Raw genomic sequence first — 16,424 nt, forward strand, 5'->3', positions numbered from 1 at the left:
GTTAGGGGGGGTTGGTTTACAATAGCATTCTAAGAGAGGATTTATGTGTGTGTGTGTGTGTGTGTGTTTACATTTAAAAGTCCCATCGATAAATGAGCCATACAATTAATTCCACCAATTACATAAAAAAGCACAGGTTTGGAAAAAATATAAATTAATAAATAAAACTACATTGAAGTACCCTTTAACTATATTGTAATCCAAAACTTTTATTTCAAAAAAGAAAATAAGAGGATTGGCAAAAGAATTTCTCTAAAGACAAAGATTTAAGATGCTTAAAATTATCCAATGATAATGAATTAATTATATGGTACTAGCCCGACCAAAGTCTAGTTGGGAGATCAATGTGTGTGTTTAGATTTAATAATCCCATCAATAAATGAACCATAAACTTAATTCAATCAATTGGATAAAAAAGTATTAGTTGGAAAATATAAATAAATAAAGGTAAATTGAAGTACCTTTTGTCAATATTACAATCAAAAAATTGTATAGAAAAGAAATTAGGCGAGCTGGCAAAAGAATTTTTTATTATATTGAGTTTGCTGACTAGAATCAGTATAAAAATGTCAAATCGGTCATGTAGTCTAAGCTCCAAAGTCAGGGTCCACTTACCTGTCACCATCCAAATAAACCAATTATTGAAACAATGAAGTTGAATTTGGGTAAATAGGTAACGCCTGTATCCCCTGGCTTGTTATCGCTTTACCAAAGAACAAGAACAAACCTTTAGGAATTCTAAGATAAAAAGGAGCTCTAAAGGAATTTAAGAACATAGTGAGGGTTTAAATTTTAAAGAACTCCAAAAAAATAAACCAATACTAAGGGGTTTAGTCCACACCCTTAAAAAGAATCATTACCCAAAAAGTTGACCATCAAGAATCACAAGGCATAATGACAAAAAAATTGAAAGGATGGGGGGTATTCCACACCCATTAGTGGAAACATTATCTTATTTGTAAATGCCACGGGGGATAGACCACATCCATATAAAGGTGACTTCTCCTTTTTTAAAAATCTAGAATAAAATGGGATTTATAAGGGGGAGTTATAAGTGGTACTTAAGGGCCAAATCCATTATTTGGTTTAAAGCTTAGGGGGTCCAACTCCCATGAAAGTTTAATTAAGGAAAAAGTAGAAATTGAAAAGGAGAGGTAACAAATTAGAAGCTTTAAATACAAAGAGAAATCTCATGGAGGGTACTCCTCAAGGGGAACACATCATTAAAACTAGGGCGTAATCCTCACCCATGGCAATTAACTAGCATTTTTTAACAAGGACTAAATGGGAAACGAACAATAACAAAATCGGAAACCATTAAGAAAAAGTTATCTAAGTGTTATATATAAGTATGCCAAATCATATAAATGCCATATATATGAAAAAAATTCTAATAAATTTTAACAGGAGTAAAAGAATGACCTTTAAGAGGATAAAAGGATGAACTCTTCAAAAAATTAAAAAAAGGTATTCGCAGGGCAAGGGGAAAGCTCCTCAAGGATCTTAAAGAAATATAAAAGGAACTAAGAAGGAAAATAGGAAAATAAAACAATGAAAGTGTGAAAACAAGTTAGCTAGAGAAATCCCTTTTTATTTTGCAAATAAATACACAACAAATCTTTTCAGATAAGATTTTTTGTTCACAAACATTTTTTACATAAAAGAAAATAAGTCATTTACTCAATGTAGAAAATTAAAGGTCACATTAAAGGAAAAAGGGAGTAAAATTAAATTAAATAAAAACGAGCTTAAAGAAAAAATCAAGAGAAAAGGTAAAATTAAGCAAAATTGGGGAAACCACCAAAAAATGAGATCTAATTAAATGGAAAAGGAAGGTAACTAAGATAAATCACAAAGAACCGACACAGTAAATAAAGCTAATGAAATACTTGAAAACAAAGGGGAATTAAAAGTATATATATATATATATATATAACAAACTTAGACAAAGTCAAAGAAACCAAAAGGCCCATAAGAAGGACCAAAAAGGAGACAAAAGTGACAAATAAAAACATACTTAGGGCTAAAAGAAAAAATTAAAAAACTTAGGAATAAATAAACAAATTGTAAAGACGGTTAAATCGACAAAGGTTAAGTGTATTGACTTCTCATAACAGAAACCAATCAAGGCAGGCGGAAGAAGAAAAAACTTGTAAGGCAAGACCCAACAGCAGCAAGCAAGACACTAGTAAAAGGAGGTAGCTAACTGTCTGAGTCGTGAAGACCCGCCATGCAGACAAGCTAAGCAAGGGCCTGGTAGAGGCAAAGAAGGAGGGCCGGCGACCAAGCGGTGAGGACTAAGCCGTCAATAAAAGAAGCGCTGCTAACTGTGCGACAATGCAAGGAAGCCTGAATCTCGCAAAAGCGTAGAAGAATCTCGTAAAAAGTGACCCGTCTTCAAGATCTAAAGGTGGTGACCTGCCAAGAAGAGCTGAAAGTGGCTGCCTTCGTGGAGCGGAACAGTGAGACGCAAACAAGGAAGACAGCTCAAGGGCGACAGTAGCTAGACTTCCGATACAATAGAGTCGTAGCTTGACAAGGCAAGCACAACAGGGCAGCGAAGCCCGGTGAAAGTGTTGAGCAGGTTGGCAAGAAGAGCTTGAACACGAGGCAGTCCAAAGCAACGGAGAGTGAAGGGTGGCCAAGCGGAGGAATTCTGAGCACGTAACATGCATGAAAACGATCGTGGGCAATGGGCACCTATATAAGTGCTTCGACTATAGTTACCTAAAGAAGGCGTAGGTTCCATACGTTATAAAATGGTGAGTTGTACTTGAAATAATTATGCGGTCAAGTTTATGTGCATAAGAGTAAAACAAGTGTGAGTTGTCTTTACAACATTAGAAAAAGAGTTGTCTTTACAACGTGGGTTAGATAAAAGTACGGTTAGGAGGGCAAGTGAGGTATGTTAGATAGGGGTGTTGAGCCTAAACAAGAGGAGAGAGTTGACAAACCAAGAGGAATAGGTGGTGAGACTTACACTCATCCAAACCAAGGTAAAATGAAGCTAAATGAGTCTTAAACCTAGCTGGTTTTAAATGCACTAATTATGTGAAGATTATGTTGCATAGGGCATATTATACCATGTCTCAAAAAAAAATATCACATTAGAAGAAAATCATGAATGGTTTAAAGACCAAAAGACCATGTAGGATTGGTTTAAATTTTACACCTTGTTTGGGGTACCATTTTAAGATAGGAATGAATTGCATTATTAAATGAAGTTAAGGCTAAATCACTCATTATGAGCAAGCATTAAATCTTAACTTATAATCAATCCACCTCCAATGAAACTATTACGCACAAACAAGTCCATACGGGGGGCAATTAACACAAAAAAAGAAAGGGAAATCATCAATTGGGTTTTAATGCTTAACAATAGGTCCTATTATTAAGACAAAATATAGTCCAAGAGGACAAAAAAATTTTAAGGGGGAATTTTTAATTAAGAACCTGTGTGTATATATTAAGGGATATATTTATATATAATATATATATATATGTGTGTATATAAATATATACATATATATATATATATCATGCCAATAAATGAATATATATATATATATATATATATATCAAGCCAATACATGAATAGAAAGCTCATAGTTGAGGTTAGGGATTAATTTATTGAAGATATAGACACAAGTTGGGGGTTTGTAGGGTTGAGGTTAGGGATAAATAAAAGGGGAAACGGGGTTGGGTGGGATGGAAATCAAGTAAATGGAATAATGAACGTGTGCGTGTGTGTGTGTGTGTGTGTGCGCGCGCGCGCAAAAGAGAATGAGCTATAATATTTAAGCAAAATGATGCTGTGAGTTGGTGCTATATATAGTTTGAAGGCAACTCACAAGTGGGTCCCATAATCATTCAGCACATGAGAAAGTTATGGAAAAGGTAGGTGGACCCAATTGATGCATCATTGCAAATGCTTCTTTGCACAATTTCTCTTTGTAATCTGGAGATTTCTAAGTGATTCAAAGTCACGGTACCCTATGTGTGACTTAAGAATCCTTTCAATGTTAGTGTTTCCTTTAACATCCTTAGCTGTGAGATGTTGGCTATGTTGAGTTCCTTTGCACAAGAGTTTTTGACTAAATTTCAAAGATTTGTGTGTTAAGTTCCCATTTCACTATGTCAATGTAAGTTAATTTTTGGTTTCCATTCATTCTTGGAGATCCGAAAAATAGTGTTGGGAAGTTAAGCTCTTCACTATGCTTATCTTGGAATAGTCCCAATGGTCTATTATTCTCACACATTGCAATGAATTGAATTGTGGTTTGGTAATCCAATACTTGTTCGGATGAGGTGAGATTGTGAATTAATGTGCCTGTTTTAATGTCCTCGCTATTATTTTCTATCTCTTCATAATGTGTTTCATCTTCATGATTTTGTTCTTATCTCCTTTTCAATGTTGTTCCTCATTCTTTTTATGACAGCATCTCTAATTGTATTTGTGCTTATGTGAAAATTAAGAGAATGACTTATGCATAAGAAAATGCACTTGTTTTGAGGATAAAGAAAAAAAGGATATCAAGTCAAAATATGCACATGATGTTTGTATATCCATACTAATTTTCCAAAAAGTTTCAAAAATAGTATGAGATACAAATTACTTCACAAATTTGAAGAATTTTTTAATTAGTCTGAAGCAGTTATTCTTTCATAGTAGGAACAAATGCCTAAAAGTCAGTAATTTAACTAAATGATTTCTTTTTGTACATTCTATTGTCATTAAAAAAGATAAAATTGAAAGTATGATAAAACAAAAGATAGACAATGTTTTTGCATTGTTTAATTATTTTTAAATTTCAAAGTAGTTAACAAAGTAAGATTTATATGTTGTAAGTAGTTAACAATAGAAATTGAACTGCAAAGATGAAAGTATAAAGATGTGCAAAATAATTGACTCCAATTCCAAAGGCTTTTTATATTATGATAAAAACTACTACAAGCAAGTACAACAATGTTGAAGGAATTGGAAAACCTCTTGGGAATTTATATCATCCAAGAAAGCAAATACAACAATGTTGTAGGAATTGGAAAATCTCTTCGGAATTTCTATCATCCAAGAAAACTGAAAGTACATATGAAGTAGATGCTAAGACATAATTTCTTAATCAAGTTCATTCTTCGAAGGAATGAAGCCAGTAACCATGCCACTGAACATGTTGGTTAAGAAACGTCCTTCCACCTTCTTACTGAAAAGTTGAGACATCAAATTTTGAGTATCCTCATCTAGCAACAACTGAATGAATAGAGAAAGTAGCTGTAACACTTTGTCCACTATAGCATCTTTCAATGTGACTTCTATTTCTACACCATCAACTATAGTAATCACACCTTTGATTTTTGATATCTTCAAAAGGGTTGTATGTTTATCACAAGACATACAAAACACCTTATCCAGATATTTTCCCCTCCTTACAAACTCCACAAACAGACTCATAAAGAGTAGAATTAACTCCATGTACCATCAAAGATCCTATTACCTGCAGAGAATGAAAGTAAAATCTCAAAAAAGCAGTTGTCTTAAAACATTTTTTTTTTTAAATTGTATGCTAAACAACAATCTATTGTAACAGCATAGATTAATATACATCTGACTTTTATAGAATGTAATGAAAAGAGGTATCAACAAATGGCATGTTGCAATATTACAAACCTGGTTGACATACCCAATTTGCTGAATATGGGTAAGAAAAACCCTTGACAACTTAGCTGCCAGAGAAGGATTCTTGATTTATAATTGTGACATCTAACATATTAAGAGCAATAGGCTGTGTATTGCACTTAACACCAACATTTCGTAACATAAATGGACATTCTCCAAAGTTTGTAAAACGTTCTGCAACCTTTAAATAGTCTGACCTTCTGTTGCTCCAGAAAGTAAGCTATCAAATGCAAAAATTTCAAGTTAATATATGATAAGTGCAACAGTAAATAATTGATTAAAGAACTGATATCAAGATAACTTACACTGATAAGATCATCAGGCAATGGTCCATCACCTATTATGAGCTCATCTCTTTGCTTGAAGGAGGTCCCCAACTTGATAATGGTGACAGCCAAGGTAGCCAATGGCAATTGATTACCCTTACCTTTATTAATCAAGTCCTTGCATGTTTCCTTATGCTTAGAGATGGAATGTTCAGGAAGGAAGTATGTCTTCACAACAAAGTTTGGGATTCTTTGGAGATGAGTAGAGGGATCAAATGTCAAAGTATAATCTGAAGTCCCTCCATCATTTTTCACATTCTTCACACACACAAAGAATTTAACCACACGGACACAATCCCCAACAGTCAAAGTCTTGATAAAATCGATGAAGTAAACTTCGTCTATATGCAAAGTTATGCATCCAATACCCTTTCTGTCTCTACTAGGTCAACTTTGAGAGCTTTTCGATATGTGACATTTTAGAACATATAAGTACCATACTTGTTCAAAATTTTTCCTTCAAAAACTCCATTCTTAATACAAATATCTATCTCTTGAACAAAAAACGGGAGATTGGTAAGAGGCAATATTGGAAAAGGTTTCTCATCTTCATTCCACTCTGGTGGAGTACCTATAGGAGGCAAGGGATCTACAAGGAAAATAGGATTGGAGGTTTCACCTACAAAGTTAAGGGTTTTTTATTTCTTATCTTCATTGGATACCTTATCAGGGGAAGACCTTTTTGCAGATTGTTGCCTATAGTTAGGAGAACCTCTCACAGGAGGGAGAGGGGATGCAACCAAAAGACTTGTGACACCATGCAATACAGATGGACTAGTATTTTGACTTGCAATAGGGGAGGAATCATTGATTAATAGAGGTGTTGCTTTCTCCTCAACTGAAACCTGATCTGCTAGAAAAATAGTATATAACTTCAGAAACTATTTAAATGAAATTATATTTACTGAGAACCTATTTGTACATATATTCTATTATTATTTGCCTTCAAACTTATCATGTTTCTTTCTTTCAAACATCATTGAAATTTTGAAATAACTTTAACTTCAAATGCTCAATTTAAACTAAAAAATATGAAATTTAGACTGCAAAGGGAAATACAAATCTGAAATACTTCCAAACTACCACTAGTACTACTAGATTTATATGTCAACTGACTATTATAGAGAAACAAATGCCAGTTTTGCCAGTTTACACTCTTCACTAGGTTATAATCTTTAAAAAATTAACAAACTTATGCAAATAAGTATTTGAAAAATGTTTGAAATGCCCGTGTCTCTCGAATATCAAAGTTAGTATGTTAACAACTTTCAAAATGCACGATTTGCTTTGTAAATATTAATAATACTGTTGAAGAAAATACATAGATCCTTGTACGTAAGACAACCATAATTTTCAGAGTGCTTAAAAGCACCGTTTGGCCCAAACTAACACCCAATAGAAGCAAAAGATGTATGCTCTGAAACAACAATAAGAATGAAGTAACGAACTATGAAACTATTGAAAGAGATATATGCGGTTAAAGAACAATAAAGATATAGTAACGAACTATGAAACTGTTTAAAGAACTTATCGCAGCATGTGGAGCCGTAATAAGCTTCTTAGATGACTAGAAAGAATGAACAACTATAGGCGAAATGTCTACTGAGAGACCTTATCCTAGAAACTAAAGCAAGATATGAAGCATGAGAACATACCTTCACACTCAACCATGTCAATGTCAATATCCACGAAGCAAGACGAGAAAGAATGAAACATAAGCTACGAGTGGAGAAAACTTCAACAAACTCGATATTTATAGAAATTTCAAACAACTCGACGTTATAGCATGCATGCCCATGAGGAGGGCATGTATAGAACTAACCATTCGGAAAGAACCAAACTAGTACATTTAGTTGCTTGGCAATGCATAAGCAGTAGAAAAGGCCAAACTTAGTTACAGCTGTTCGAAAGAAGCCGTTGGAGAATGTTTAGCAAAGAACTAATGAGAGTCTGTCAAATAACAAGTAGACTATAAAAGCAGAAGAGATTCACGAATAAAGGAGATCTCCAGAGTTAACGCCTATGAACAGCATGAGGTAAGGTACTCAGTCGAATGGACCTTTCAACAGATAAGCAAAGACTAGCTTTCTCCTAAATAACCCAAAGATGCATCATTTTTTACATAATTTCATCGTAAATCGTGACCACAATGATAGCTTGCAGATACACGTTCACAAAAAGGCCGCGGTAATACCTGCATAATCAGACAAAATGTCAGTAATAAATCCATCTTTATAGAAGAGGTTAAATAAATCACACTAATAAAATCTACACAGGGAGGGAAACAAAATAAGCCTTCAGGTGAGGTCATAGATCGTTGAAGAGCATGATGCCTCGCAATCTGTAGTCCAACGTCGTGAGAACGAAGCGGGCCCATGAACTCCTGCGCCTCCACTAAATGCACAAGGCATTGAAGCAAAGAACAGAAGCACCGCGCACGAATACACCATTCTGCAGACCGAAATCAGGGAATGTTCCACATGGGACAGATCTCTCAGATAGCAGTAGAAGCCGCCGTTCATGGATATCGTTTGTAGATCTTGCCTTCCATGGACCCTCCAAAAGATGGTGAGACAGAGAAGAGGAACTAGGCGAGTCAGAGAGAAGTGGTAGAGGCAGCGGGCGTTGCTGATGAGAGAGTCAGAGAGAAGCAATAGAGGCAGAGGGCATCAAGAGAGGAGCATGAAGAGAGTGCAAACAAAAGGCGCCATGACTGCATCGTCAAAGGAAGAGAAATGCAAGAGAAGAGATGAGGTGTTATATGACCTAACAACCCTATACCCTAACTAAACTAACATCTAAACTAACCATAGTCCCTAAACCTACCCTAAACTAACACACACACTAACTTCATGCATATCACACAACTACTAACTCACATTACCTCTAAAACTCTAATTAATAAACTAATTAGCCACTAATTTAATTATCTAATTAGCCACTAAATAGTCAACATGACTATCTCCACTAAAAAACCAACATCTACGCAAAAGATCAACTTTCCATAGGCCCCTTGGAGGGCCAATAAGGCCTACCCATGACAGGCCAATTAAGACTTTAAATAACATCTTCCTCAGTGCATCCCATGTGGATTCCCATCACAGTCCAATTTCGACTCGACCATTCAAAGAGGCAGGTGAGTTTTGCAAGCAGATCAGTCCTCTTGCCTCCGTCGAAGAGCGTTGCTCAACCATGAGACTCAGCTATAGATGCCAGCAAAAGACAATACCCAGGTGTGCGTCCAGGTGGCGAGATCTCCTGCCCAATCTGACCACCGAGCACATCTCCTGATATTCTTCTTGCAAACTCGTGTAGAAACAAGCCTGTGATTCTTCCTTGGTTTTGATGAAAGCTAATTCGGAACCCCAACTGTATGGGTCTTGTACTGGGGATAGAATCAACCTCTCGTATTCTGTCTAATGTGTTGGAAAATACAGCCACATTTGACTCTTGCTCAGACGATACGTACGTAGACCGATAACCTTGTAATCACCAACTAATGCGGAAGATATGCCAGGATACTATGTGCACACAAGTAGATAGATAGAAGCACTCCACCACTAGAGATATACAGCCAAGAGAATATATAATACATGTGGGGATCCTAGTACAAAACCCTTACCCACTTCAGGCTTGCACCAAGCCACTACAACAGCCCTAATCCAGGGCCATTGCCGGCTGGCATTGGTGGCCTACAGGGCTTCCCTAAAAACAACATAATAAGGAACTGCTGTCGCTGCCCATGTGGCAGCCTGTCTGCTGCCCACGTGGCAGCTCTCTATTCAGGCCCTTCCCTCTGCCTGCTGTGTTCTTCTCTCACCTATATTGCTACTACAGGTGTCAAGCAGCCACAGGTGGGGCATTTACCCTAATATTCCAACGCATTGAAGAGAAGTCGTAGTTGGACAGCTTTGCATTCACTTCCATTGGCATTGCCTTTGGTCTGCACTCCTTCATCTGATGAGTCTCCAAAATCTCTCTCTTTTGTGAAATGAAGGTAGTCTTAAGCACTTCAATCCCAAGAAAGTCATGCAGTAATCGAAGATCCCTTTTTTCAAGAGTCCCTGGATCTTCTTGATCTTCTCCTTGTGATCAGGTGTAAGGATTAGGTCGTCACCCTATATCTTTTTTGGGAAGAAGGTACCTTCTTTGCAAAAGAGATACACATTGGCGTCTAAAGGACTTCTAAGCAATCATCCATCTGAAATACTCGTAATGTGTGTATACCACGCTCTTGGGGCCTATTTCACAGCTTGGAGAGTGCCTTCTGAAGTTTGTATACCTTGTCACCTGAAACTTGGAACACTACATAAAAGAAGTGCACACTACATAAACTTCTTTGTCAAGGTTCCCATTCCGAAGTATTAGCCTTTTTTAATCTGTCGCAATAGCAAGAACTGCCCTGAGATTGTTATTTTCGGAGCAAAGATTTTTTGATAGTCACTGCTTGAGCGTATCTTTTGGCTACTAGTTTAGCCTTGTACTTGTCCAGTGAGCCAAGATTTGTAGTTAACACATTTGGTTCCTATGACCTTCCTCTTTGTAGGCCTATCATTGCCTTCCTCCCATCTGCTGCATCTAATGTCTTGAGCTGGTATTACTGATATGGATTCAGAGTCAGATGGATGCTCTGACTTAGAGGGGACATCACATGACTGCACATGGAAGCTGATGGTGCAGGCAATCTGCATTTATGCTTGGGATCTGATTTCTCGAGTATGTTGTTTTGTTACAAACCTTGCCAGATGGATGACGTGTTGAAACAGACCCTTAAGAGTATGGTACCTGGAAGTCTCTGGACTGTTCACCCATCATGAGGCGGATAGTTGGAGGATGATGGTACCTGGATTGTTCGAGTTCAAAGGCAGGAACGTGACTGTAGGAGGTGGTGCCATTTGATGCTACCAAAGATGGACCCGTGTACCAGGGTTAGTTTGCTTGTACGGGACCGAATTTGGCGGAGCAGGAGCCATTGGATGAAAAGCCAGAAAGTGACATCAGTGCCAGAGTGTTCTAGAGGGCTACGACATGGGAGCATCTTCATTGACCACTTGGCTTCAAGCCAAGATTTGTTGGTGAGAGGGCATATGGTCACCTCCCCATTTGTAAGCCCCCATATAAGGAGAGCAGGGGGGGGGGGGTGAACCTAGAGGTGATGTGGCTGCCACATGGGCAGCACATGGGCTGCTATGTAGGCAGTACTTGGCAGATGGAAGTTCTCCAGAGGACAGATGTGGGACGGAATGGCCAACAGGCTGTCAGAGGCAAGGTGGAGCAGATCCGCACAAGAAATCCATGACATAGTGCTGATGTCAGCAACAGTACGGACTGTCTACAGGTGTACGGAGCTATGGTGTAGTTTCCAGGGCCTTACAATGGCCAGAACCGAGGTGGATTGCAGGTGGAACTGCTGGTGCAGAAGTGCGCCTGGTTTGGAGAGGTTTTGGGTCAGATAAAAGGTCATGGTTAGGGCAGAACTGGTTGGGCCAGTGGCAGCCTGCCACATGGCTAGGCAAGGCCTCAAAGAAAGTGTCGGTTTTCATAGACTAGGTGGGCCGGTAGTGCAGGCTGCTGAGTTGGCCAATAAGACGCCTGCCGGGTTCGTTTGTTGAGGGGCTACCAGACCCTATATAAAGGGATCCTTCAGGGCTTATATGGCATCTACTAGAGCAGTAGATCTGGAACAGACTGGAGCAATAGACCAGCAGTCTTTGGGCCTACATCCAGGAGGGCAAACAGGGACTGAGGAGCTGCAGACAGAGCTTGAAAGGGGCTGCACACCGAGGCTGACATTCAGGTCAACAAGGTGCAGGGATCAAGGCACAGTGACTAAAGTCTGCAGAGGCTCCATGAGCAGCACATAGGCTTAGGGATCTAGAAGTGCCATGGAGGTACTCAGTGGGAGCTGATGGAGCATCTGAATCAACTAGTGGGTGTTGACCCACGGTGGGTCGGTGAGAGGGGATGTTGGGGTTATTGTGGTCACCTCCCTATCTACGAGCCCCCAAATGAGGAGGACATGGGGGAGTTAGACTAGCAGCAAGAGAGGGTTCTAAGAGAGGCCACACGGCAGAAAGCCAGAACAAAGAACACGGTGGAGGCTGCTATGAGGGCAGCAAGATATGCTGCCATATGTGTAATAGTTAGGGGTACATGAAAGGCTGTCTTGGGCCAGAGGCAATGGGCTGGACAGCCCAGCATTAATACGGATGCAACAACAGTCTGAATAGGCGCCTGGAGCAGGGTGGCAGCTTTAGAGCAGGTTGGTAGGAAAAGGCGCATGGGGTAGATGACAGTGAACTGTAGGCAGCAGTCGGAGCCTACAGCAGGTCAGTTGTCAGCAGCTCAAAGACTGGGTTGGCCTAATTTGTGGTTCAGGTTATACACATATATATATGTGTGTGTGTGTGTGTGTGTAGTTTAGTTTTGCTACATACATACGTACGTACGTACACACACACACACATATGTATATGTATGTACATACATACATATATATTTGTGTATGTATCTATATATATGTATCTATACATACATGTATATATATGTGTGTATGATGTGTATATATGTATGTAGCAAAACTAAACTAAGACAAATAGGTACCTAAGAGTAGATGAGCTCCAAAATAGAACATACCTAAGAACTAAAACAAAAATGGGCAATGTTCAAAGTAATAATGGTTTCATAGGTTTTGTACGCTTATTTGATGAGAGGATAGGGCCATTGGTCTTGGGAGTGACTCTCCCATCTCTGTAGAGTGCCCATTTTTGCTTGTTTTGTCCTTCCTTAACTTCTTGGGCCTTCTTTTGTTGCTATATTTGTAGGGTGTGAGATCCTCATTGATGTAGATGGAGCTCCCCTTTAGAGTCGCTCTATTTGTCAGCTATATTGCACTTTCATCTTTAAACTTGAAAAATTAAGAGTTTGTTACTTGTGACTCTGCACATGCAATCCCGAATTTCTTAGTCTCTTCTCTTTGACATTTTGATCCGCCCAACCGGTATGTATGGCAACCCATGTTGGGATGTTGATCTAATAGAGGTGGATTGGGCTCGAGTGGAGGGCTTTACACCAAATGATCCTGGCTGAGTTATTTGGGGTCGCTTTATTGGCATATGAAGAATGTCTTCCATATGAGCAATTTGAAGAGATACCATGGTGCATTTTTGGATATTCAGCACCAAGAGGAACCTGAACTTGAAGATGGGATTGAAGTTCTTACTCCAGAATAAATTGTGTACCATCAAGAGAAGAGTACATGTGGAAAGAAGAGAAATATATATCGGCTGAAGTTTAAAAACCAGCCAGCCAGCGATGCACAATGGATGGAAGAAGAAATTTTCCACGGATACTTACATATTATAAAGAGGCGATGCAAATGCAGAATAAAAAAGAGAAAGCTTATGCAAAAGAAAGAGACAAGAGATGATCCAGAAGAGGACTAAATAAGTCATTAGACCCTTATTATATTGGTACGGTATATCTTTGTATTTATGTAGATCAAGCGGTGTAAATGGCACCAGTAAACAATGTTACATTGGCCAATGATTATTAATAATACGTGTCTAGGTCCTCGGGGCAAGAGGAAAGGGAAGGGTGCATTAACTAGTAGCTGCATGGGTCATAGGCTAACGGTGGGTCTAAATGGGAAGATGAACCTTGAGTGATCTCAAGGGACATTCATATAGGGCTAGAGCCCTGCGGAACTAACTGACCAGTTCTCTCTCTATCTCTCTCTCTCTCTCTCTCTCTCTCTCTCCCCTTTAGTGCTAGTCTTCGTCATGGCTAAGTTTGCCCTTCACCTCTGGAGTGCCGACAGAAACTCAGTACGAACAATTTGTATAAATGGATGCTCAAGTATGTGTGGGTGTGTGGATTTATATGTGTGAGAGCATATTTTTATACTATGGTCTACACCCACTGTTGGGCACTGATGATGTCAGTGGGGATGTCATAGTAGCTAGTCCCTGCTATGCTTGATGGAGTTTATGGTTTTCAATCTTATGAGTGACTATCGTGAGATTAAAACTACATGTTGTGTTTTTAGAGGATGAGTTTGGGAATGTTCCTAGATTCATCTAGGTATATATATACACATATATATATGTGTGTGTTAATTAAATTTTGTTTATTATGTTTTTCCTCCCACTCTCTTATTTTATCATTTAAAATTTTAAACAAACAAATATAAAATGAACTAATTAAAAAATAATGATAACAATTGTTTCCTTGTGCTTGTGTTGGTGTTTCATTTGTTTTCTTATATGTATGTTGGCTTATCTTTGTTCCCTTGTGTTAGCATTAGTTGTTGTAGTTATTGTTTCTTTATTCTTCTTCTTCTTCTTTTTTGGGGTTAGGTTTTGTTGTGGTGGAACTTTAACCTAAGTCTTGTTATGTGAAAAATAACCCAATAGAAATCAATTGGTTTGGGGTCAAGAAATGAAACCTAGACAAGTATCGTCTGAGTGACGAAGCTCATAACTGACGAGGGATTACAGATTGAGCATTTTGCACATGGGTGGCTCCGATCCTAGTAGAGATGTTCAACCATGCTGAATGCCACGACTTTCCATCTACCTGGAGCTCTACCACCATTGTGCCCATACACAAAGCAAGAGACCCCGTGGACACTGGGAATTACCGCACTCTGATGATTGGACACACTTTCGCCAAGATCTATGGATTAGTACAGCAGAGGGAGATCAACAGTCATATAGAGGCACATAGGCAACAGGCTCTAGGACAGACAACTTTCCCATGACAGCACTCTACCCTTGACCACATCTTCACTATGAGGACCATCATTGACGAGGCGAGATCGAGACGCCAGAAAGTATACGCTTGCTTTGTAGAATTCTGAAAGGGTTTTGACACTGTCCCACGCTCCCGTATGATTAAGAAACTTTTTTTTTTCATGAAAAAGACTTCTATTAAGTATGAAAGAAACTTGTGTGAGCAAGCTCGAAGCGGAATTACATCATGCTAGGCATGAGGAAAATAAGTACTCTATAGGAGTAAATAGAGACTCCTCGAGAGGATCTCTGCATGCTCGCCCAACTGGCCATTGAAGTATGAATAGTTTCAACCTAAATACTGGCCAAAGTGTGGGAAGGGTGGACCTGAAATCCATCTAAGCCCTTTGTGCATCTGGCCCTCCAAATTTGCCAAGCCATAACACTAGCCAATATCTCCCCAGCAGAATCCACATGAGCATGTACTAGTCTTATAGCGGAAGATAGGCACATCTGAGCAAGGGTTGACTAGGTGTCATCGAATGGAGATGGCCCAGGAACCATCTTTCCACTCATAGAAGAGCTGAGATCCTGACAAAGAGACCCAAGCCATTGATCCCCAAGTCATGAAAAAACAAAGGTATTGAGGATCCTGGGAGCCCCTATCATATGACTCTCGGATGTTGGCAGTCCCATAAGCAGTGATGGACCGACTTCTCCACAGACGAGTACCTAGTCTACCCCAAACCTGGATCTCCACCTGTTCACTGTCACTGCAATTCCACCATGAATAGAAAGCCAAAAGAAAAAGGTGATCTTTCTATTTCTTTGGGTACTCCAAAGGGTACTTCTGAAGCTTTCAGAATAGCGACCATAAGCGGGGAAGAAGGAGACCATAAGGGAGGACTGAGATCTGAGACAGGCTGAAGTGAAAATCCATCTAGTGCTGTCCATCCAATCTCCACCTGAGGAGGGGTTGTAGGTATGGATGCAATGAATTTTATTTTTTGTCCATGGATCATCCCCAAGCATAAGACCTCTACCCACAAACTTGCAAAGCAAGGCCTTAACTGCAAATCTGCGTCTATGATGTTGAGAACTCCCTCTTGTGTCGGAAGGATCATTAGGAAAGAAGGGAAATCATTTTGGGGCCCTCTAAGAAATTCACTATTTACCTATTTTTGTTGCACGCAAAATATGGGAAGTGCCATAAAATACAGATACTTACTGAAGAAAAAGATTTTGAATATGAATTATTTTATATTTTTACATGGTTTTTGGTACTTTTCCAACATTAGGTTGGCCCTCTTCTGATTGGTCAAGAGCCTATTTTTCTAAACCCTAAAAGGCCCTAAAATGAGCTTCCTTTTTCCCAAATGCAAGGTCTCCCACGCCACCCTGGCAATAGTGTCTGCTGTGCCATCTTTCCCACTTCATAAAAATTTTCTTATAGGCCTTATGAGCTGAGTGATGGAATCCCTGGAGCTGCACCAATGAGAGCAAACATACCAACGTGGCCAGCAACACCTGGTTAACAACCACCACCTTGGATGCAAGGTCTAACCTTGTTGAACTCCAGAAAAGGAGTTTCCTCCTAATGCTCTCCAACACAAACTGCTGTGAAGAGGAGATACCCATACCAACTTGGCATCGTAGATATCTAATTGACACACCCCTCTAAGTCCAAGTGAA

At 39.0% G+C, this 16,424-nt stretch overlaps 1 protein-coding gene across 7 annotated transcripts in view; it reads left to right on the forward strand.

Moving 5' to 3' along the window:
- Positions 1-9,082: 9,082 nt before the first annotated feature.
- Positions 9,083-16,424, forward strand: part of LOC147895198 (uncharacterized protein At5g43822-like) — a 28,290-nt gene continuing 20,948 nt past the window's right edge. For 4 of the 7 annotated variants that reach the window (XM_087383982.1, XM_087383978.1, XM_087383980.1 and 1 more), the window contains exon 1: positions 9,083-9,233. Coding sequence is in view for 1 of the 7 variants with exons in the window: in XM_087383985.1 (XP_087240111.1) it covers positions 9,210-9,245 (36 nt within the window). In the remaining 6 variants the exon portion in view is untranslated. Of the gene's footprint in view, positions 9,246-16,424 lie in introns of all 7 variants that reach the window. The other 3 variants (XM_087383983.1, XM_087383985.1, XM_087383984.1) reach the window with 2 other exon arrangements.

This window comes from Dipteris shenzhenensis, chromosome 13 (assembly GCF_047967505.1).
Source record: "Dipteris shenzhenensis isolate YYH24624 ecotype China chromosome 13, Dip_SZ_1.0, whole genome shotgun sequence".
NCBI classification, from domain to species: domain Eukaryota; kingdom Viridiplantae; phylum Streptophyta; class Polypodiopsida; order Gleicheniales; family Dipteridaceae; genus Dipteris; species Dipteris shenzhenensis.